Consider the following 16312-nt stretch of genomic DNA (forward strand, 5'->3'; position numbering starts at 1 on the left):
TACACACGTATATATACACATATACACACACACACATATACAGGTAGCCCTAAGTTTAGGCCGGGGTTAGGTTCCAAATGGAAACCGTTGTAAATTGAAACCCAATTTATAATGTAAGTCAATGGGAAGTGAGGGAGTTAGGTTCCAGGCCCCTCTCAAAATTGTCATAAGTAAAACCTAATACATTATTTTAAAGTTTTGAAATGAAGACTTTAAATGCTAAACAGCATTATAAACCTAATAAAATAATCACACAACACAGACTTCACTTGCATTATTCTGCAAACAGTTCTTTCTATGCATTCCAATCTTCTTCAGACACACTTCACCTCCTCCTTGCACCCAAGGCAAAGAGAATGACTGGGGGTTGTGGGAGGGGGAGTGATACTTAACAGCTTGGCTGTGGTGCTCTTTTGCCTCCTCCTGCTGGCCAGGAGTGGTATTCCCAACAGTAAGTGATGAAGCCGTGGACTCACCATATCTTAGGAAAGAAAGGAAAACAAGCCACATTTTTAAAATAAGAAGAATGTTTAAGCCATTCATAGGTTTAAAAGGAACAGTTTGAAAAACTCTTAAACCACTAAGGTTGTATGGAAGATAAAATGTCTAGTTAGACTTCCTTTGACTAAGATGCCTGATGAAACGGTCCTGTGTTGACAGAGAAACGCGTTGCAATAAAATAAATTTTTTTACCACAACCCGGTTTTGTGGCTTATCTTACATTGTTTCACATATTGGAACTTTCACAGCAGCCCTTTCAATGGTTAGCCTGCAGCTGATTGTTGATCCCTGTGTTTGAGAGACACCCACACACTGTTTTGATTCAGCTGGACACGCTATTTTCCTGTCGAGGTATATACCTTCATCCTCTGAGTCATCTGGAAGGTGGCTGTTTGACGATCTGAGTCCAGATTTGCTGGGTTAAACACAGAGACCCACAGCGAACCGACTGCTGCTTAAACGTAATTTATTTATCATACTTTGTTCTTAGCATATTATTAATTGCTTTGACCATTTGGTTACAATTTTGAGAGTTCATTGCGAACCACTATTAATTTATATATACACATTAATTTTATCACTTTTTTTGTAAATATCACCGTATTTCACTTTTATTACACACGCTTCCTCTTAGATATTCCTTTGAGACTATCTTTACTATTCCTTTGACTATATCTAGAACAAGGATCTGAATGTCAGATACCTAATGATAAACTTACACATAAGTCCACAACTAAAACATTTTGTAAGAAAAGAAGAAATTCTGACTAATCTTGGTTACAGACTGCTGTGCCTGAACAAAAATCTCTACTATTTTGTCTAAAAATAGTATATGAATCAAAAGTCTGAGATTAAAGCAAATTTAAATTAGTGGTAAAGACCAATAGGAAGACAGAACAAGCAATTTAACTCTCCATGACCAATACCGCATGATCAAACTGGGGCAATCAGAATTACTGCTCATTCCTAGGATTTGAAAAACAGAGGCCAAGGAGGGCGACTGGACATCTGTACCACATCTGCATATCAAAACCTGTGAGACCAAGCTGGAGCAATCTGAATTACTGATGCCCCTTTTCTGATTTTGGCAATCACCCTGGGAAGAAGTAACATCTGTGGAAAAACATAAGCTTGTCGAACAGACCAAGGAACTTCCAGAGCATCAACAAACACTGTTTGAGGATCCCTGGACGACGCACAGTACGTGAGAAGTTTGTAATTCAACTGAGAGACCTTCAGGTCTATCTATGGGCGAACCCATAGATCTACTATCTGACTGAACATATCCAGATGAAGAGACCACTACCCTGGACTGAAGACTGAGAAAATCTGCTTCCCAGTTGTCCACTCAAGGAATATGAACAGCAGATAACAATGGTCTTCTGCTCTCTGAGACCCCCAGACGGCCACCCAACCTGAAATACTTGCATCTGTAGTGATGCAAAGCACCCTGCATAGTAAGCTGACAATTAGGCCACAAAGATTTGCTTGATCTTAAGTCTATGTGTATTCTCTGAGATAGCTTAGTATGATCCCTGCACCACTGCCAAAGCAAACAAAGCTGAAGAGGCCTTGTGAAAATGAGCAAATGGAATAGCATCCAATGCTGCAATCATGAGACCTAACACCTCCATGCAAGCAAACGAGGGAAAAGAAAGAATATTTAGGCAGGCAGACACTAACTTTTTTCTCTTTAAATCCGAAAGGGATAGTCTCATGGAAACGGAATCTATTTAACCCCCAGAAAAGTAACCTTTATCTGGGGAACCAATGAATTCTTTGGAAAATTGATTTTCCAACCATGCTGTTGAAGGATCAAGAGTCTGCTGGTGAGAGATTTTGCTAAATGAAAAGATGGAGCTTGAACCAATGTATCGTCGAGGTAAAAAAAAAAAAAAAAAAATACCCTGAGCTCTGATCATAGACAAAAGGGTAACCAGAACCTTGGAGAATATGGGAACTGTAGCAAGACCAAATGGAAAAGCAAAAAACTGAAAATGCTCGTCTAGAAAAGCAAACCTTAGGAACTGATGATCTCACACCTGTGTATAGAAAAGAAGGTATGCATCTTTTAAATCTATTGTGGACATTAAGTGATGTTGCGGAACAAAAGGTAAAATAGTCAGAGTAGTTAAAATTTTGAAAGTAGGAACTCTGACAAATTTGTTCAGAACTTTTAGATCCAGAACTGGTTTTTGGAAAAGTGAAGAGGTTGGAATAAAACCTATTCCCTTTTCCAACAACGGATCACTACCATAGATTCTGCATACGAAACTGACTGGAAAAATGCAAGAGCCTTCACATGATTTATTAAAACATAAACAGAAAACAACTTCCCCTGGGAGGCCTTATTCTGAATCTAATTCAATAACATTGAGAGACTATATTTCGCACCCTGGAATCCTGAACAGACTGAAACGAAGCCTCCTAAAAAAAAAGGTGCAACCTGCCCAACCAGAGCCTCTGTAGCGGGGGCCAGACCTTCATGCAGACTTGGATCATGGATTAGATTTGGACTGCTTAGACATGTTCCAATTACAACTTGGTTTCCAGGCAGAACCAGAGGATCCTTGCTTCTGAGAGGAAGAATCTGATTTCTAAGCCCTGTACTGACAAAACGGAAAAAAATTATAAGTAGCTTTCAATTTACCCTTGGACTTTTTGTTCTGCGGAAGACTTTACCTCAAGTCGCAGTAGACACAAGAGAACCTAAACCAAAACCAAATAAAGACTGGATTTCGAAAACATATCAGCTGACCAAGACTTTAACTATAAAGCCCTTCTAGAATAAACTGCAAAAAACAGCATCCCAAATGAAAGCATTAGCACATTTGAGCAGCTCCAAAAGGTTTAAAAAAATCTTTATTAGCAGAATCATCACAAAACTGCTCAGAAAGACTGTTTAACCAAAAGGAAGAAACAACAGCCGCAGGAGCCATATCAGCAATATAAACTTCTGGTCTAAAAAAAAAAAGTAACCTGTCTGCTGAAAAACCCTCCTATGGAAGGACTAACTAAAGGGTCTTTAAAGGAAAACATATCTTCCAAAGGAATAGCAGTACGTTTAGGCAGAGTAAAAACAGCCCTATCTACTCCATATTAGAAGCCAGTAACAAATACATTTTCTTAGACCCTGCAGAAGAATTAAAAGGAGTACCTGCCCAAATTAGAAAAGATAATGCACTCGAGGGAGTAACTATCCATGGAACGACCCATAAGGTGGCACTATTTGCTGACGACACCACAGTATTCTTCTCTAAACCACTACAAACCATACCCAGACTCCTGGAGAGGTTTGGTAGCATGTCCCATTTTAAGCTCAACCAGCATTAAACTGAGGTCTTTCTGCAGGGTTTCCCTGATGAAGTAGCCACACATATCCAAGATACATATAAGTTTGTCATAAGGTCCTCTCATATCACACACTTAGGGGTTAAGCCTTCACACAATATTTCAAATGTAGTTAAAGTTAATTACCAACCTCTCCTATCACAACTTAGATCCCTAAAACATAACTGGAACTACAAATCGATCTCTTGGCTAGGGGTAGAGTGACTGCAATCAAGATGAGCTTCCTCCCAAAGCTAACCTATCTATTTCGGTGTCTCCCGATCCGGATACCTAAACACCTCATACTCCAATTCCAAAGCGAAACTACTAGATATATATGGCAGGGCAAGCCCCCTAGAATAGAGCACAAGACCCTTCAATATCCAAGAGAACATGGGGGGCGGGCCTCCCCATCCATAACTAGATATTTTGAGGCGGTGATGCTTACACATTTCACAATGGAGGGGTCAAGGACTCCAATAGTAAGTGGAGGTCTTTGGAACAAGCTTCGCTCCCCCATCATGTCCTAATGGAAGACCTCATATGGACCCCTCCACACTGCAGACGGACCTTAGCAATAGATAATTCTATAATCAAAGAATGCCTGGTCATCTGGGAACACCTTAGGCACTATAAACACATAGCGCCCCACCCCTCCCCCATCACCTCTATGTCTGGACTCTTGACGGGACTACCTGACTCGCATGCAAATACGTGGACAAGACTGGGTGTGGTGAGAGTAGCGGACATGTGGTCTTCAACACAACATCACTTTAGATCAGCTCAGCACTACCGCTCAAATCCCACCCTACTTATCCTTTGAACACACCAGAGTAATAAGCTTACTTTCAAGCTGGGGGTTTCGTCCCTCTTTAAACTGGCAACTCACACTGTGGGAAACTAGTTGGAAACAGGGGACACCTATGTCTACCCACTATAGCTTAATGGCGCCGTACCAGAAGATAAAGCCTCTCATATTTAAAATGGGAACAAAAACGTAATATATCCATTTCCAAGGAAGATTGGCAGAGTACGTTCACACTCACAAAAACATAATTTATGCTTACCTGATAAATTCCTTTCTTCTGTAGTGTGATCAGTCCACGGGTCATCATTACTTCTGGGATACCAATACCAAAGCAAAACTACACGGATGACTGGAGGGATAGGCAGGCTCTTTATACAGAAGGAACCACTGCCTGAAGAACCTTTCTCCCAAAAATAGCCTCCGAGGAAGCAAAAGTGTCAAATTTGTAAAATTTGGAAAAAGTATGAAGCGAAGACCAAGTTGCAGCCTTGCAAATCTGTTCAACAGAGGCCTCATTCTTGAAGGCCCAAGTGGAAGCCACAGCTCTAGTAGAATGAGCTGTAATTCTTTCAGGAGGCTGCTGTTTAGCAGTCTCATAAGCTAAACGTATTATGCTACGAAGCCAAAAGGAAAGAGAGGTAGCAGAAGCCTTTTGACCTCTCCTCTGACCAGAGTAAACGACAAACAGAGAAGACGTTTGTCGAAATTCCTTAGTTGCCTGTAAGTAAAATTTTAGGGCACGAACTACGTCCAGATTGTGCAGTAGACGTTCCTTCTTCGAAGAAGGATTTGGACACAAAGGAACAACAATCTCTTGATTGATATTCCTGTTAGTGACTACCTTAGGTAAGAACCCAGGTTTAGTACGCAGAACTACCTTATCCGAATGAAAAATCAAATAAGGAGAATCACAATGTAAGGCTGATAACTCAGAGACTCTTCGAGCCGAGGAAATAGCCATTAAAAATAGAACTTTCCAAGATAACAACTTTATATCAATGGAATGAAGGGGTTCAAACGGAACGCCCTGTAAAACGTTAAGAACAAGGTTTAAGCTCCATGGCGGAGCAACAGTTTTAAACACAATTTTTTTTTTTTATTTTTTTTTTAATCACAGTCAACTACAATCTCACAGCTCTGTTGTGAAGATTACTTCCCTCAAACAAGCTTTGAAGACCCCTGAGTTCTGTAAGATGAACCGGAATGCAGGAAAAAACAATGAGCTTCTGACTGAAATTTTTGATGCGTAGCAAAAGCGCCAAAAAAAGGCCCCTCCCCCTCACACACAACAGTGAGAGAGATCAGTAAACTGTCAGAATTAGATCAAGCAACTGCCAAGTGGAAAAATAGTGCCCAAACATTTTATTCACCCAGTACCTCAGAAAATGAAAACGATTTTACATTCCAGCAAAAACGTTTAACATAAATTAAGAGTTATTAAAAAGCCTGTTGCTTGCAAATAGGCTAAAGTCTTATATACACAGTGTAATTCCAGTGAAGTACCATTCCCCAGAATACTCAAATGTAAAATATACATACATGATATTATATTGGTATGGCAGGATTTTCTCATCAATTCCATTGTCAGAAAATAAAAGCTGCTACATACCTCTTTGCAGATTAATCTGCCCGCTGTCCCCTGATCTGAAGTTTACCTCTCCTCAGATGGCCGAGAAACAGCAATATGATCTTAACTACTCCGGCTAAAATCATAGAAAAAACTCTGGTAGATTCTTCTTCAAACTCTACCAGAGAAGGAATAACACACTCCGGTGCTATTAAAAATAACAAACTTTTGATTGAAGAAATAAAACTAAATAAAATCACCATAGTCCTCTCACACATCCTATCTAGTCGTTGGGTGCAAGAGAATGACTGGGAGTGACGTAGAGGGGAGGAGCTATATGCAGCTCTGCTGGGTGAATCCTCTTGCACTTCCTGTTGGGGAGGAGTAATATCCCAGAAGTAATGATGACCCGTGGACTGATCACACTTAACAGAAGAAACAAGCCCTACATTGTATCACCATTTATGAGACGTACTTTAAAATTCTCACTCATTGGTATTACGTCCCAACTAGATTAGCCAAAATATTCCCTTCATCCACACCCTTATGTTGGAGGAATTGTGGTCAGATTGGTGACATGACCCATATTTGGTGGAGTTGCCCCAAGATTAAGCCACTTTGGAGCGCATGCTTCTCCCTTTTAGCTGAATTGGGGATAGTGTTACCTAGAACCCTGGAAGCAGCCCTATTACACATAGGTACCTGCAGGTTGCCCAAGTACCAAGGATATTTGGGTATTTGATCTCAGTGGTTAAACTTACAATAGCCAGATCCTGGAAGGCAACAATACCCCCGCCATGGTCCGACATAACCAAAGCTCATGGCTTATTTATATTCCATGGAGAGGAATATCTTTTTTCTCCACTAGAAAAATAGATCTTTTTGAAATGATTTGGGCTGATTGGAAATTAAAAGTATGATACACAATGGTTTCCAAATATAGACACATAGAGCTCCCCATTTTCCGTCTGTTTGGAGGGGTACCCCTGGCCTTCCCCTGTCCCCTTCTGCCCAGAGTACATTGTCATCCACTTATGTCTCCTTCTGTGTTCTCTGCCTGGATTATCAGAAGATTCTTATTGGGCTTCCCCTTTACCCATATACTGCCCCGCTTCCCATTTACTCCCCCATGGAACAATTATCTACGTTAGTCAGAATGTTATACTGTAAAATGTGTGATATGGGCGGTGTTCTGATATCTTTTGCATATCTATTTTCTTTGGTTTTACTCTGTTTGTAGGTCCATATACTGTGTTGCGAACAGATGGGTACAATGTTACTTATTCTGAAAATCTAATAAAATATATAAAAAAAAAAAAATTGTACCTGGCTTATCCCAAGCTCTGGAAGTAATCTTAAAGACTACATCAGGGATAGAAAAACATATCTGCTGATTTAGCCATAGGCTTAAAAACTGTATTTAAATTATTAACAGGCTTATCCCCATCAACTTTAGGAACTTTATCAAAACTTCTTTCAAAGGAGAATGGATATGCTTAATTTTAAATGAGCTGAGGATTCTCCAAGATCTGAAAAAAATCTCCACCTCTGAAGATAGGCGGGTTCATGACTAGAAATATAAGCCTCAGGCTGAGAACTAGTAGAAAGTAAATTCTGAACTGACCTTTTACACTTACTTGGAGGCATGACAGCCAATATTTCAGACAGTGGATCGTATAAAATCATTGACTCCAGGGCCGAAAGTAGTAGGATTCTAATGTAAGGTAGAAACAGGAGAAGTAAAACCTTTTGAAGCAAAAGCAGTACCAGATTGGTCTGAATGCATTCAAATATTAATACAGTTATTGCATAAATTATCCAGAGGAGAAACCTCAGCCTGATTACAATACAAACTTTTAACACTGGTAGGAATGTGTTCAGGTAACCGCTTCTAAGGTTGATTTAAGGACAGAATCAGTAGGCTCCATAACTGCAGAGAACTAAAACAGAAGTTACATGCATCAAACAACAAGCATACAGCTAAGATGGTAAAATCCCCCATAAAAAAAAACATAATTTATGCTTACCTGATAAATTCCTTTCTTCTGTTGTGTGATCAGTCCACGGGTCATCATTACTTCTGGGATATTATCTGCTCCCCTACAGGAAGTGCAAGAGGATTCACCCAGCAGAGTTGCTATATAGCTCCTCCCCTCTACGTCACCTCCAGTCATTCGACCAAAGACCAACGAGAAAGGAGAAACCAAGGGTGTAGTGGTGACTGAATTATAATTTAAAAAATATGTACCTGCCTTAAAAAACAGGGCGGGCCGTGGACTGATCACACAACAGAAGAAAGGAATTTATCAGGTAAGCATAAATTATGTTTTCTTCTGTTATGTGTGATCAGTCCACGGGTCATCATTACTTCTGGGATACCAATACCAAAGCAAAAGTACACGGATGACGGGAGGGATAGGCAGGCTCATTATACAGAAGGAACCACTGCCTGAAGAACCTTTCTCCCAAAAATAGCCTCCGAAGAAGCAAAAGTGTCAAATTTGTAAAATTTGGAAAAAGTATGAAGCGAAGACCAAGTTGCAGCCTTGCAAATCTGTTCAACAGAGGCCTCATTCTTAAAGGCCCAAGTGGAAGCCACAGCTCTAGTGGAATGAGCTGTAATTCTTTCAGGAGGCTGCTGTCCAGCAGTCTCATAGGCTAAACGTATTATGCTACGAAGCCAAAAAGAGAGAGAGGTAGCAGAAGCTTTTTGACCTCTCCTCTGTCCAGAATAAACGACAAACAGGGAAGAAGTTTGGCGAAAATCTTTAGTTGCCTGCAAGTAGAACTTGAGGGCACGAACTACATCCAGATTGTGTAGAAGACGTTCCTTCTTTGAAGAAGGATTTGGACACAAGGATGGAACAACAATCTCTTGATTGATATTCCTGTTAGTGACTACCTTAGGTAAGAACCCAGGCTTAGTACGCAGAACTACCTTGTCTGAGTGAAAGATCAGATAAGGAGAATCACAATGTAGGGCTGATAACTCAGAGACTCTTCGAGCCGAGGAAATAGCCATTAAAAATAGAACTTTCCAAGATAACAATTTTATATCAATGGAATGAAGGGGTTCAAACGGAACACCCTGTAAAACGTTAAGAACTAAGTTTAAACTCCATGGTGGAGCAACAGTTTTAAACACAGGCTTGATCCTAGTTAAAGCCTGACAAAAGGCCTGGATGTCTGAATTTTCTGACAGACGCCTGTGTAACAAGATGGACAGAGCTGAGATCTGTCCCTTTAATGAGCTAGCCGATAAACCCTTTTCTAAACCTTCTTGTAGAAAAGACAATATCCTAGGAATCCTAACCTTACTCCAGGAGTAATCTTTGGATTCACACCAGTATAGGTATTTACGCCATATTTTATGGTAAATCTTTCTGGTAACAGGCTTCCTAGCCTGTATCAGGGTATCAATAACCGACTCAGAAAAACCACGTTTTGATAAAATCAAGCGTTCAATTTCCAAGCAGTCAGCTTCAGAGAAGTTAGACTTTGATGTTTGAATGGACCCTGAATCAGAAGGTCCTGTCTTAGAGGTAGAGACCAAGGCGGACAGGATGACATGTCCACTAGATCTGCATACCAAGTCCTGCGCGGCCATGCAGGCGCTATTAGAATCACTGATGCTCTCTCCTGTTTGATTTTGGCAATCAATCGAGGAAGCAGTGGGAAGGGTGGAAACACATAAGCCATCCTGAAATTCCAAGGTGCTGTCAAAGCATCTATCAGAACCGCTCCCGGATCCCTGGATCTGGATCCGTAGCGAGGAAGTTTGGCGTTCTGGCGAGACGCCATGAGATCTATCTCTGGTTTGCCCCAACGTTGAAGTATTTGGGCAAAGACCTCCGGATGAAGTTCCCACTCCCCCGGATGAAGAGTCTGGCGACTCAAGAAATCCGCCTCCCAGTTCTCCACTCCCGGGATGTGGATTGCTGACAGGTGGCAAGAGTGAGACTCTGCCCAGCGAATTATCTTTGATACTTCTATCATTGCTAGGGAGCTTCTTGTCCCTCCTTGATGGTTGATGTAAGCTACAGTCGTGATGTTGTCCGACTGAAACCTGATGAACCCCCGAGTCTTTAACTGGGGCCAAGCTAGAAGGGCATTGAGAACTGCTCTCAATTCCAGAATGTTTATTGGCAGGAGACTTTCCTCCTGACTCCATTGTCCCTGAGCCTTCAGAGAATTCCAGACAGCGCCCCAACCTAGAAGGCTGGCGTCTGTTGTTACAATTGTCCAGTCCGGCCTGCTGAACGGCATCCCCCTGGACAGATGTGGCCGAGAAAGCCACCATAGAAGAGAGTTTCTGGTCTCTTGATCCAGATTCAGAGTGGGGGACAAATCTGAGTAATCCCCATTCCACTGACTCAGCATGCACAATTGCAGCGGTCTGAGATGTAGGCGTGCAAAGGGAACTATGTCCATTGCTGCTACCATTAAGCCGATCACCTCCATGCATTGAGCTACTGACGGGAGTTGAATGGAATGAAGGACACGGCATGCATTTAGAAGCTTTGTTAATCTGTCTTCTGTCAGATAAATCTTCATTTCTACAGAATCTATAAGAGTCCCCAAGAATGGAACTCTTGTGAGAGGAAAGAGAGAACTCTTCTTTTCGTTCACTTTCCATCCATGCGACCTTAGAAATGCCAGAACTAACTCTGTATGAGACTTGGCAGTTTGAAAGCTTGAAGCTTGTATCAGAATGTCGTCTAGGTACGGAGCTACCGAAATTCCTCGCGGTCTTAGTACCGCCAGAAGGGCACCCAGAACCTTTGTAAAGATTCTTGGAGCCGTAGCCAATCCGAATGGAAGGGCTACAAACTGGTAATGCCTGTTTAAGAAGGCAAACCTTAGATACCGGTAATGATCCTTGTGAATCGGTATGTGAAGGTAAGCATCCTTTAAATCCACTGTGGTCATGTACTGACCCTCTTGGATCATGGGTAAGATTGTCCGAATAGTTTCCATTTTGAACGATGGAACTCTTAGGAATTTGTTTAGGATCTTTAAATCCAAGATTGGCCTGAAAGTTCCCTCTTTTTTGGGAACCACAAACAGGTTTGAGTAAAACCCTTGTCCTTGTTCCGACCGCGGAACCGGATGGATCACTCCCATTAATAATAGATCTTGTACACAGCGTAGAAACGCGTCCTTCTTTATTTGGTTTGTTGACAACCTTGACAGATGAAATCTCCCTCTTGGGGGAGAGAATTTGAAGTCTAGAAGGTATCCCTGAGATATGATCTCTAGCGCCCAGGGATCCTGGACATCTCTTGCCCAAGCCTGGGCGAAGAGAGAGAGTCTGCCCCCCACTAGATCCGGTCCCGGATCGGGGGCCCTCGGTTCATGCTGTCTTTGGGGCAGCAGGTTTACTGGCCTGCTTGCCCTTGTTCCAGGACTGGTTAGGCTTCCAGCCTTGTCTGTAACGAGCAACAGCTCCTCCCTGTTTTGGTGCAGTGGAAGTTGGCGCTGCTCCTGCTTTGAAATTCCGAAAGGGACGAAAATTAGACTGTCTAGCCTTAGCTTTGGCTTTGTCTTGAGGTAGAGCGTGGCCCTTACCTCCTGTAATGTCAGCAATAATTTCTTTCAAACCGGGCCCAAATAAAGTTTGCCCCTTGAAAGGTATATTAAGTAATTTGGACTTAGAAGTTACATCAGCCGACCAGGATTTTAGCCACAGCGCCCTGCGTGCCTGAATGGCGAATCCTGAATTCTTAGCCGTAAGTTTGGTTAAATGTACTACGGCCTCCGAAATGAAAGAATTAGCTAGTTTAAGGACTCTAAGCCTGTCCGTAATGTCGTCCAGCGTAGCTGAACTAAGGTTCTCTTCCAGAGACTCAATCCAAAATGCTGCCGCAGCCGTGATCGGCGCGATGCATGCAAGGGGTTGTAATATAAAACCTTGTTGAACAAACATTTTCTTAAGGTAACCCTCTAATTTTTTATCCATAGGATCTGAAAAAGCACAGCTATCCTCCACCGGGATAGTGGTACGCTTAGCTAAAGTAGAAACTGCTCCCTCCACCTTAGGGACCGTTTGCCATAAGTCCCGAGTGGTGGCGTCTATTGGAAACATCTTTCTAAATATTGGAGGGGGTGAGAACGGCACACCGGGTCTATCCCACTCCTTAGTAACAATTTCAGTTAATCTCTTAGGTATAGGAAAAACGTCAGTACTCGCCGGTACCGCAAAGTATTTATCCAACCTACACATTTTCTCTGGTATTGCAACAGCGTTACAATCGTTGAGAGCTGCTAAGACCTCCCCTAGTAATACACGGAGGTTTTCCAATTTAAATTTAAAATTTGAAATATCTGAATCCAATCTGTTTGGATCAGAACCGTCACCTACAGAATGAAGCTCTCCGTCCTCATGCTCTGCAAGCTGTGACGCAGTATCAGACATGGCCCTAGAATTATCAGCGCACTCTGTTCTCACCCCAGAGTGATCACGCTTGCCTCTTAGTTCTGGTAATTTAGCCAAAACTTCAGTCATAACAGTAGCCATATCTTGTAATGTTATCTGTAATGGCTGCCCAGATGTACTAGGCGCCATAATATCACGCACCTCCCGGGCGGGAGATGCAGGTACTGACACGTGAGGCGAGTTAGTCGGCATAACTCTCCCCTCGCTGTTTGGTGAAATTTGTTCAATTTGTACAGATTGGCTTTTATTTAAGGTAGCATCAATACAGTTAGTACATAAATTTCTATTGGGCTCCACCTTGGCATTGGAACAAATGACACAGGTATCTTCCTCTGAATCAGACATGTTTAACACACTAGCAATAAACATGCAACTCGGTTACAATTTTATTTAATAAAAACGTACTGTGCCTCAAGAAGCACTAAACGATTAAATGACAGTTGAAAAAATGAACTGAAAAAAAAAACAGTTATAGCATCACTCTTAACAAACAACACAACTTTTTAGCAAAGGTTTGTTCCCATTAGTAAAATAACACTAATTAAATTTTAAACATAAAAATTACAGAGCAACGTTTTAAATCACAGTCACTATATAAGTCTCACAGCTCTGCTGAGAGAATCTACCTCCCTTCAAAGAAGTTTGAAGACCCCTGAGTTCTGTTAGAGATGAACCGGATCATGCAGAAAAACTGACTGGAAATTTTTGATGCGTAGCAAAGAGCGCCAAAAACGGCCCCTCCCTCTCACACACCGCAGTGAGAGAGAAACGAAACTGTCATAATTAACACAAGCAAACTGCCAAGTGGAAAAATAATGCCCAAATACTTATTCACTCAGTACCTCATTAATGCAAACGATTCTACATTCCAGCAAAAACGTTTAACATGAAAAATACCTAATAAAAGGTTTAATGTACTTTTACAGAGTAATTCCGGTGAAATACCATCCCCAGAATACTAAAGTGTAGAGTATACATACATGTTCATTATAACGGTATGGCAGGATTTTTTCATCAATTCCATTCAGAAAATAAAAACTGCTACATACCTCAATGCAGATTCAACTGCCCGCTGTCCCCTGATCTGAAGCTTTTACCTCCCTCAGATGGCCGAGAAACAGCAATATGATCTTAACTACTCCGGTTAAAATCATAAGAAAAACTCTGGTAGATTCTTCTTCAAACTCTGCCAGAGAGGTAATAACACGCTCCGGTGCTATTGTAAAATAACAAACTTTTGATTGAAGTTCTAAAAACTAAGTATAATCACCATAGTCCTCTCACACCTCCTATCTAGTCTTTGGGTGCAAGAGAATGACTGGAGGTGACGTAGAGGGGAGGAGCTATATAGCAACTCTGCTGGGTGAATCCTCTTGCACTTCCTGTAGGGGAGCAGATAATATCCCAGAAGTAATGATGACCCGTGGACTGATCACACATAACAGAAGAAATAAAAAATTTTTTAAAATACAATAGGCAGAGATGCAGCTTCAGGAAAACGCGAGCCAAAAAACATAAGCCATTGCGTCAATACACACAGGCCTGCAACCCGTAGTGCGTTAACGCCCATCAATTGATATGCACATGAAAAAATTGGGCATACATTTTAAAAATATACCAGCGTAAAAACGCCAGTAAGCATAAAAAAAAAATATAAACAACAACAAAAAACGCGGGTGATAAAAATAACGCAATAAAAATTAAATTAGAGAGGCACCCCACACTACTGGAGGAAACCAGTAGGAAAGCCACAACCAGTGCTGAAACATAACAGCAGAAGATCTGGAATAGGAGTATTTTGACAAACCAAAAAGAAGAGGCAAAGGCTTGTGACCAAATCGCAATAGGTGAAATATATGCCACTACCAATACTCCAAATACATCTCTCCAACAATCACTGTACTCTGAGGGGAAATGGGCCTCAACTCAGTCTGAGAACCACTCTCATTGAAGAGTCAAATTAACATCTTCATTCTGCAACCTTTTCCAGCAGAGGCAAAAACAAGACTGAGGTACCTGCCTCACCCTAGTTGTTGGGAAAAGTAACTCCCAGGTGTAATGGATCGTGGACTCCTACCACCAGTATGAAAGAAAGATTATAATAGCAGATAAGAACCAAAAGGACCAGCAAGTATACTGATATTTCCTATAAAATTGTATGCTTAATTAGAACACCCCCCCCCACACACACACACACACACACACACACACAGTGTTTGCTTTAACCACCTCTAATGGAAGTTTACCATGAAACCACTAATCTTTCAGTGAAGTGCTTGTGAAAATTACTCCTGAACCTGCTACCCTTCAGTGAGAAATTATGACCCTTTGTTTTGCGGTTAGCCTTTTTGTGAAAAATACTGAAAAGCCTCAGCTTTATTAAATCCCTTAATAGATATGAACGTTTCTGTTATGTCACCTCTCTCCCTTCAATTCTCTAGAAGAGAGGAAAACAGTATTTAACTTTGGTTTTAAACACTTTTTTTTATTCCATTTTTAAATAAACTCCAAAACGACTTTAATTGCCATTTAAATGTGCTTGTCTAAATTAATGGTTCTGTGTTGTAAAAATAACTAATCTGATAATACCTTTGCTACTGCTTGTAAGATTCCGGTTTTGAACGCAGTCAGCCAATGAACTGGCATTTCCTTCCTCTGTGCCAGAGTCATACTGCGCCTCTATAATGACGTCTGGGCTTCCAGCTTCATCATTCCCACATTGCAGAGATGGAGATTGTTGTGGTTGACATCTCACAGCCACCCCATCACTGTCGCTAGCATCCGACTTAATTACCTAACAAAGAGAAAGGAAGAGGCTTTAATTTACAAAAAATGATACAATGTGCTTTGCATGCCTTAACTAAATTAAAAGGTATTAATCAGTGTAATTACAAATGTTTAAACAGAGGTTATAAGAGGAAAAGCACAATCTACATAAAAGCGCAAGGTTAAATGGACAGTATACACTCATTTTCATTTAGCTGCATGTAATAGACACTACTACAAAGAATAATATGCACAGATACTGATCTAAACGTCCAGTCTAAAACCAATTACAAACTTACTTAGAAGCTCCCAGTTTAGCACTTTTGATTAGGTTGACTGGAACACCCAGTGAAAGCAGGCACTCCCCCCTTCCTCTGCATATGAAAAGACTCTTTACAAAAACAGGAGCAAGCTAAAGTAGTTATACATCAGTATTCTCCTAAAACTTTGGAGCTTGGTTAGGAGTCTGAAAATCAGGGCAATGTTATTTAAAAATAAGCAAAATTACACTTTTTTTTTTTTTTTTTTTAAACTGTATGGGCTATATAAATGGATCATCTACCAAACATTTATGCAAAAAAAAAAAATCTAATGTATAACATCCCTTTAAGTTACCATAAGAGTTTATCCCAAGAACTAATTCTATGGCCTCCATTTTTTTTTCTCACATATACAAACATGTTTGCAGGAAGAAAACTCTTTAGCCAAACCGACTAGGGCCGGAAAAGGTTTGGATTTTGGAATATTTGCATCTAAAAAATGGGACAGATTGGCGAAGGTATGGGAACAAGTGTATATACATATAATTACATACATACATACATACATACATAAATACATACACACACATATTTGCAAGCTTAAAAATCCCATGCTTTCTATGTAAAATATATGATGTCATTAT

General features: G+C 40.9%; 1 protein-coding gene across 1 annotated transcript in view; it reads right to left on the reverse strand.

Moving 5' to 3' along the window:
- Positions 1 to 16312, reverse strand: part of DIS3L2 (DIS3 like 3'-5' exoribonuclease 2) — a 1626200-nt gene that overhangs the window by 1017356 nt on the left and 592532 nt on the right. Inside the window, exon 8 of the mRNA XM_053711913.1 lies at positions 15232 to 15436. Within this exon, the coding sequence (XP_053567888.1) occupies positions 15232 to 15436 (205 nt within the window). The remainder of the gene's footprint in view (positions 1 to 15231; positions 15437 to 16312) is intronic.

The sequence above is a fragment of the Bombina bombina genome, chromosome 4 (genome assembly GCF_027579735.1).
Source record: "Bombina bombina isolate aBomBom1 chromosome 4, aBomBom1.pri, whole genome shotgun sequence".
NCBI lineage: Eukaryota > Metazoa > Chordata > Amphibia > Anura > Bombinatoridae > Bombina > Bombina bombina.